This window comes from Pomacea canaliculata, linkage group LG3 (genome assembly GCF_003073045.1).
Source record: "Pomacea canaliculata isolate SZHN2017 linkage group LG3, ASM307304v1, whole genome shotgun sequence".
In the NCBI taxonomy this organism is placed as follows: Eukaryota; Metazoa; Mollusca; class Gastropoda; order Architaenioglossa; family Ampullariidae; genus Pomacea; species Pomacea canaliculata.
In genome coordinates this window covers 34262159-34271072 of record NC_037592.1, presented here as the reverse complement: position 1 = coordinate 34271072, position 8914 = coordinate 34262159, and the positions used below count along the sequence as shown (strand labels likewise).

At 42.8% G+C, this 8914-nt stretch overlaps 1 protein-coding gene across 1 annotated transcript; it reads left to right on the top strand.

Annotated features, from left to right (window-relative positions):
• The first annotated feature begins 7567 nt into the window (after nucleotides 1-7567).
• Nucleotides 7568-8847, top strand: LOC112559644. Its single transcript, XM_025230979.1, has 2 exons — nucleotides 7568-7807; nucleotides 8588-8847. Exons 1-2 carry the CDS (start codon nucleotides 7603-7605, stop codon nucleotides 8845-8847), a joined length of 465 nt encoding a protein of 154 aa, XP_025086764.1. The 5' UTR covers nucleotides 7568-7602.
• The last annotated feature ends 67 nt before the right edge of the window (nucleotides 8848-8914 follow it).

The following is an 8914-nucleotide window of genomic DNA, read 5'->3' as shown; positions in this document are numbered from 1 at the left end:
GTACATCAGTACATCGAGTGTCGTCTCCCTCCCCCCTCCCCCATAATGCGACGCCTTTTCTTTGGCGGTTTTCGTTTGACCAACATAAAACATCCCCCACCCACTCGCTGTCACCCACGGTGTGTGACCGAGTGTGACTGCGTGGCCTGTGCATGCGCGCATGTGTGCATAGGTGTGTGCGCGCTGGTGTATATGTGCAGAGCTGGAATGTTGATGGTTGCTGTCACGGGGGTTTGGTGTTTTCTTGTTTAGGTATACTGTTTGGTAGTGCATTTTGTAATAGAGGTACTGGAAGAGCTGACCAGTAGGTAACATGGGAGACGGGGGGATTGCTCTTGGCCGGAAGGGTTAGTGAGAAAGATGTTAAGCGAGATCGATAAGCTTTTGAAACTGTATCTTACTATCCCAGTTACCACGGCAACTGCAGAACGCAGTTTTTCTGCCTTAAAACGAACAAAAACATACCTGAAAAGTTCCATGACACAAACGCGCTTGAATAACTGTCTCATTATGCATGTATTTAAAGAGAGGGTTGATCTGCTTAATCTGGACGAGATTGCAATGGAGTTCATTAATAGAAATCACCGAAGACACAGTTTTTTTGGCACACTGACTTGCCAACCTTGATTAATATGATTTATATGATTATAACGTTTATCACATTTCTTGTGAATGCGTTAGCCGGGGAGTCATTCTTTAATTTGTTTTTTGCTGCTTTGCCTTTTAACAATAAAGCAGCGTGTTGTGGTGCTACCCAGGGCCGTGCTTAGGGGCAGGCGGACGAGGCATCTGCCTAGGGCCCCGCGCTTCAAGGGGCCCCTCGCTCTTCAGGAAAAAAGTGACTTTAGATCCCAACTAAAACCGTGGGATCGTGGCGTGAGGGCCCCGCACATGCCCTTTGCCTCGGGCCCCGCGGGGGCTAAGAACGGGCCTGGTGCTACCACTGTGTTAGTGAGTGCGTGCATGCAGTACCCCCCCCCCCATCCTTTTTTACGTAATGTGCGAGTGCGAACGCCGTTCACTGTCAGCAGGGAGTTTGCCCCCCCCCCCCCAAGCCGAACATCTTCCTACGCCACTGCTTACGAAAGCAGTCCGTAAACTTGGCAGAAAAACTAAGAAGCTCCGATCTTCGTCAAACTAGCCAGCTTTGGCTACAACATGGAACTTGTACTGGGCAACAACGACTGCCAGAAGGAGACAAAAATGTGTCCTGACGACTCGTGGACAGCACGAAGTTCAAGCACTCGCAGTCCTGATGACAGTCGAGGAGAGAAGCAACAACTTTCTGACACAAGTTACAAACCTCTGAGCTCAAAATTCCAAGTGCAATGAAGCCAAAGCAAGTCTGTTGGTAATCTTTGCCCTGCCTCGCACCAGTCGTATGGAGATCCACTGTGGAGGATGGGGTTGCCGTGGAGTATTAGAGGTAATGTTAGGGTGCAGGCGTCTCATTGTTAGTCATCCTGAGCACGCGTTTTATCAGGACTAACGCTCAGACACTGAATATCTTACCAGTCGGTGTAGAGTAGCCTAATTACCGCGCAGAACCAGTGTTCGATTCCGCCTGTCTGAGACAGTGAAGTTTTCTTCCCTCTGTGTGTTCCTCCCGCTTTCCCCCAAACACACCCCACCCCAACAACAACAACTCTTGCTTTAACGCATAACTCTTGTTGACGAGTGCAGCACACAGTAAATAAATATTGTCATAACCATGAAAAATTTACATGACTGGTACTTACATCTGAACAAGAAAAGTAGCGATGGAATTCATTTGTAAGGATCTGCGTGCGTGCGTGTTCGCTTGCTAGACAACAGGTAACTTTGCATTAATGCCCAGAACAGGCAGGAGTCTGGGTGGCGACTCACATTCTAGGCACGACAAAGTTGTCCCGCTGGTCGTGAATCATTTCCCCTTGCCTGTCCACCCTACCCCCCTTAGCAGACTCCCCGTCGCGTGACTCCTGGCGTCGGTGACGTCACCCATCCGGAAATATAGGAACTGTCAGGACAGCCATGTTGCTGAAATGTGCCGGGTGCCTACCCACCTTGGTCTTGCACTCACCCGTGCTCGGGCCCCGAGCTTATCAAGGAATAATATACTGAAAGTATTACACCCTGTAAGTTGATTTTGTTTGCAATAAAGGTATTTATCGTGTCAGACGTAACAAACTGACTTTTAAGCTAACTTAAAAAAAAATCTTGTTGAATAAACAACAGTCCGTCCTTGTTACATGTTACGGGAAAGTTGATGTTGTTGTTGTCACGTTACGATTAAGCGAGAGAATTCTGACAGTCTGGACATAATATATTAAAAAATAATGTAGGATGACCAGAAAGGTGATGATGATAAAAACGACGATGGGGTTAGGACTGTCATGCTTGTCATTCAGAGGTTAGCAATACAACATTACCTCGAGTCCTACACCTTTCACGGAAAGGTTTTACATATCATCGCTCATTCACTCGCTCACTTGTTTGCTCTTCTGCGCTAGAAGAGATAATTATTGCCAACAATTATTATTATTATTCGGTTTTCTGAGGTAATTATGTGTGTGATCAAATAATTTTGTTACATAATGTAAAAAAAAGGATGACTATTTAAATGGTCACTGCAACAATGTTAATGTTCAGGGTTGTCCATGGGACATATTTTTCTATCCCGTCCCATCCCATCCCATGGCAATTTATGCCTGTCCCATCCCGTCCCATCCCACGGGATGTTTCCCATGGGATTCCCATGGTATTAACAATCCTATGGACAACACTGAAAACCACTTTTCGGCTTTTGTTCTATAATTCCTGCTACTTCACATACAATAGATGATTCAGAGGAAAGATTTAAATCCTTGATGAATGAAATAACAGTAAATTTATTTTGCAATATCAAGTATCGACTACCATGGGAAATACAAATGTGTGCTGTCCCATCCCATCCCATCCCATGGGACGTTTCCCATGGGATTCCCATTCCTATGGACAACACTGTTAATGTTCTTCCTGAAAACTGTAGGTGAGACACAGCTTACTCATTCTTACAATTACAGTCACACGCAGAGTTTGAAGATTTGTAAAATTATAAATAAATGACAGTGGAACGACATTTTGTTGAACAGTTTTGAATTTTCATAAATGCTCGACGAGGCCAAACGACGGTTTTATTGCCAGGAATACATTTTAGGTTTGAAATTATCAAAATGTGCAACTCCTTTTAAAAAAAGAATTACTCCAAGGAAGCAGATATTATGACTAGGATATAAGCCTGTGAGCCGCGGCTTGTCACCTCGGCCTTTGTACATCTACTTGGCATTTGGGTGTTGTTTTCTCTCTACCACCACACGACATTTTCGTCCCCACAACTTCTTTACTCTGTGCTTCTAGTGAGACTTCAATCTTTTACCAAAGTGGTCGTTTAGCCTGAATACAGTTCATCTAACAAATAATGAACTTTTTGTTAAAGTTAGTAAATATTTATCGCTGGTAATGGACAAGTTCGTTCTTGTTCATTCTATTTATTTTGGTTTTGTTTGTTTTGTTTTTTTTAATGTCTGTGCTTATGCACCTGTGTGTGTTTCGGCAGGAGAGGAGTTTTTCGATTTGCAAGAGGTAAAATGCTTTTACTAGCTTCGTGCTGGGGGTGTCCACCACACCTCAATAATGTACATTGTGGGCAATTATCTGAAGATAATTTAGCTGCGATTTGTTTATATTACTTGTACGATCGTGTGATCCAATTGTTTTACTCAGCCGTAATTTTTGTTTTTATTTTCAGTCGTATGAATAATGCAGACTAGAGATTAAATACAAAAGTATACTTTTGTTTTCCGATTTTCATTGCACAATTGCCTGATATTTGCTGTCTAGAGTCTTATTGTTCTCTCCCCAGAGCCTAATTTTTATTCCCGATGCTAATTTCATCATAACCAACTGCCCCGAAAGAGCACCCAAAACCCCAAACAACTGCCTTTGAACTGACAACTGGCGAGCCTGCAATCTGAAACGAACTGTGGATTTTTTTTTCTGATTATTTGTGCTTTAGCATTTGTATTTGTGCTAATATTTTTTCAAAGTGTGTTAACATTTTTTCTTTGTGGATAGTAGAGCCATGGGTAACTATGAAATAGAGCGGGCTCAGCGTGACGAGGTCATACAAAATTTAAAGCGAGAGGGGGTAAGGAGGGGATATAGTGGTGATACCCTCGGTTTCTTTATTGTGGATGGACTTAAGGTGTTTGACAGACAAAAACAAGAGTTAGCAAAGCAGAAACACGAGTTAGCAAAGCAGAAACACGAGTTAGCAAAGCAGAAACACGAGTTAGAAATGCGGAAGATTGATGTAGCTTTACAAGGCAAAAGGCTAGCGGTAGACGTAGCGTTAGAAAGCGAAAGGCTAGAGGTAGGAAGTCAAAGATTAGCGCTAGAAAGAAGAAAATTAGAGTTAAAGGAAAGAAGTAAAAAGAACGAATTAGAAGATCTGATAGAAATTGAAGAAAAAAACCTTCTTCGAGACAAAATGCTGGTGGAACGAAAGTATTTCGGACGTCACTTAGTAATTGACACCGAATGGCAGAAACTAGAGCGCGCATCCCAGGAACGAATTTGGAAGTTTGAGAGAGAATCTTGGATAGAAATTGAAGAGAGAAGGCAGGAACTTGATAAGTATTAGGTTGAGAAACTCATCCATTAACTTGCCTTTCGAGCACGATTTATTATATGATCGTCACTACAAGAATGCTTTATGATCTCAAACCAAAGAGTGGGTACGTTTGCACCCTGTGAGGGGCTCCCACACCCAAACGAGAATCGTGCGCGACCTACTGACCGGAAATGATTTGTGTTTCGATGATCGTACATGTAAAGCTGCTTTTGGCCATTTCCCGTGTACCAAAGTTATTTTTCCTTGCAGGCTTCGCCATTACACTCATTTCAAACATGACAGTATTTTTTACATAATGCGACATGGCACATTCCTTCCACACCAATGTCTCTGGCTGCTTCTCCATTGACGGACAAAGCTTATTAGTTAAATAACCAACTTGTTACTGCCAAACAAGTGGCAGTCCACAGACATTATCACACAAGATGATGTTGACATGACATTTAAAGGTTTGATGCAGACTGAATATCAGCTGGACCGTTTTCATTCATCCTTAATTTAGTATTTCACCACTCCATGAACACTAATCACTCTCGTGCCTTTATGTCAAAAGTTTAGACATTGTTTTCTGTTTTTTTTTTCCTTTTTTTTTGTTGTTGTCTGTTTGGCCAAGAGTGTTGATGCACAAAAAATTATTTTTAACTACAAAAGTTCCAATTTTAAATAATCATTATGTTAAAATTAAAATAATACAAGATATGTAAGTTGCAAAGTCTTTCAGTGGATTAGTAGCAACAACCTCTACCGACAGGACGCCAGATATGACTCCACTTCATGATTTGAGAAATCTGTTTGACCAGATGTTTAAACAAAGAAGTAATAATAAATGAGATTGAGGTATGTCACAAACCTGCTGCGCTATATTTTTTAATTTTTTTTTTTTGAGCTAGGAAGGAGACAGGGAAAAAGTAACTGGAAGGGGGAGGTTGAAAGACAGCAATTACTGTCTGAGTGCGCGCCACACAGGGATGGCCGGCCGGGCTTTGTTTTTTTTTTTTTTTGTTGTTTTTTTTTTAATCAACTGGTGTTGATAGGTTGTTTTGTTCGAAGAACAAAGGAAAGAGTGTTTGAGTGTTTGGGATGTTGTTGTGTGAGTTTTTCCTTGACGGGGGCGGGGAGAAGTAACAGTCTCCTCGGTGTCATCAGTGTGTCCGGACGTTTTGTTTGCAACAAGTCTTGAACCGACTTGGTGTTGTAGTCCTGACCGGACTGTGCACATCCTGACCAGATTTGTGTTATTTAACAAGTCCTGAACAGAATTGGAAGTTAGCCTTGACTGGACTGGGCACATCCTGACCAGATTTGTGTTATTTAACAAGTCCTGAACAGAATTGTGTTATTTAACAAGTCCTGAACAGAATTGGAAGTTAGCCTTGACTGGACTGGGCACATCCTGACCAGATTTGTATCTGTTGAGGTGAGTGTGTATCTTTGTTGATTGTTCGGTGAGCGTGTGTTTAATGTTTGAAGAATGTTAGTTAAGTTTTGAACTTGCCATTTAGCTAAAGACTTTTTTTCTCCAGGTTTTTGTGGGGGGTTTTTTTTCTCACTTTTGTTGTTTGATTTTCGCTTATTCATCGTATCCGCCTCGGGCTCACCAACCAGAGCTGAATTAGAAATAACTTCAGGAAGAGCATCGGTGTCAGTGAAAACTTTGTGTTACTTTCAAGTGGACATATTTGTGTTACCTAGAAGTGGAAACTTTGTGTTATATTCAAGTGGACATATTTGTGTTACCTAGAGTGAGTGAGTGAGTGAGTGAGTGCAGATGCTCCTTACCACACCACATGCAGTTCCAGACACAGAAGAACGGATAAAATAGGTAGAATTCTGATTTTGTGCTGCTTGTAGGAAATTGCCTGCAGAATACCTATACGAAAAACCATATATAGTGAGTTCACAAGCCGTCGGAAGGGAAGCAGTGCAAATCCACCGATATATTTTAAGACGTTCAGTTCATCTTCATGAGTCGCAAATCCAAACGCTTTCGTATACCTGTTTAGTCTAATGCTTTATGAATTGCCGAAAACATTGCTATCATCTTCAGGACATCGTGGAAGACATATTTCTACAAGATTCTGCGTGGATACGTACGTTCGTTGCCTAGGCTTCGGACAAAGGGAGAGTTGCTGCTATATGATAATTGTGACAATCGCAATATCATGAGTTCGGCATCTTCCTGTGCATAGTGATGTTTGTAGGCGATCTCGAGGATGTAGGGGAGTTAATTTCCCACATTTGGGGAAACATTATCTTGCAATAAACCCAATCCAGTCATCTTAAAAATAAAGTTTTGAATCGTACTAAACCTTTATTTTGGTTGAGGCTGGTATATTTCGACAAAAGCAAGCACACCCTGCTGACGCCAGGGATAAGGTATTCATAAAGGATGCAATACGAAATATCGTATGTAGTTTTGTAATACGAATATAGGCAGCGCTTGCGTATATGCTGTTGCTGTCTGTCCCATGTATTATTTGGGGTTTTTTTTTTCTTTGATTTGGAGCGGGGGTAGGAAGGGAGGGATGAAATACGAAATATCGGACTCTCTGAGTGGGTGGTGGTGGTGGTGGTGGTGGTGGTGGAGGGGGAAATGGCTTACATTTGTTTAAGGAACAATAAATTATTATTATTTATTATTGTTGTGTGCAGATGCGCACATGCATGAAAAGAGAATGCATTATTTAAGTGCTGAACTAAGCATAATTATGAAAAACACTAATGCATTCACATCTGACATCTCTTGGACGAACAAACAAAATGATCTGAGTGATAGATGAAACGTGCTGTGTTGATTGGTCTCAAACATTAAAGATACGTTAATTGTTTCTAATTGAGGGCTGGCTATTATACGAATGAACTTTTACACGTCATCTGGTACAGCTAATGCCTTTGTAACCAAAGTTGGTTGACTTCTACCTGGTTCATTTCTTATCTGCCAAATTGCGATGCAAAGCTGTGTTCTTGACCTCAAACGTTCCCACAAATCCGCTTGGGTCAGGTCATCGCAAGCAGAACGTGTGTCAGCAACACTGCGGCCTTTTTGCAGAAAGAGTGACCACGTATGCACAGGCGAAGTCAATATTCTGCAAACCGACTTGCTTCAGTGCGCCTTTCACAGCATCATCAACACCGAGGGCACTCTTAAGATAGGTAAAAATGTGTTCAATGCCATAGGAATGGATTTGCAAGTGTAAGTGAGCGCGTACATGTTGTACATTACGGAAATGAATTCATATTGTTATCTCTGTGACCTGTCCTTGGGTGAAATGAGTGGATGCATTTGTTTAGTCCCTCGGATGTCAAAAGATATGACAAGACATTTTTATTTCTTCAACAACTAACGATTATGTCGAGTTACAGGTAGCTATCACATTTTGTCTCTCTCTTAGAAAAAAAAAGAAGCAAACAACCTGTCTACGCATAAGTATAAAATATATGTAGCTTCTCCCTGCTTGGCAATAAGTATTTAATTCAGCTACACGCCGACCAACCTCTATACATATGGATAAAGTGCAAGCGCTGCTGGCACAAACGTTGATGGAAGCTGTGATACTTGATGCTGCAGCATCCCTTACGAGGGTGACATCACGAAGTTTACTGGAGAAGTCTTTCAGCTTCCGTTAGTCCTTGTCAAGTTCTGCGACCACCGACAAGTCCGGCACACACTCAGAAACAGTCCGATACTCGTATTGCATTCCTCCCTTCCTATCCCCGCAAACATAGAATTCAGAGACCAATCTAAACAGATCTCTATAGTAATGTGTCCAACACTAGCGGTTCTTTACTCGCATATGCAAGTCCAACACTTTTTGTCTAGAGGTATGCCCCCCTTCCCCAACACACACCCACAAACACACCTGGCACATTCGGTCCCCATCCCCCTTATAAACTTGTACAGCATAATATATATCCACGTTCCTTTACCAACAGACATGTCCGAGACACGCGCCACTCCGCGCATCAAGTACGTGCGAGCCTACACCCAGACAGCATCTGCGGCAGGCAATCAGGGAGCTGACTGTCATGACGTGGCAGACGACCACTGGATCGACGGTGGCCTGGCGCCAATCGCCTGCCCCATGGCCACCTACCCGCAGTACCGTGCCTCGCGAAAGTCCTGGGGCATCAACGCTCTGGGCACCCTGGTTGTGGAGGTGGAGGACGAAGAGGGACGAGTGGAGTGGGGGTGACTATCGGAGGGTGGCGGGCTGCCAGCTGGTTGAGGGCCACCTCAGCCGCTTCGTGGAAGGCTGTGAC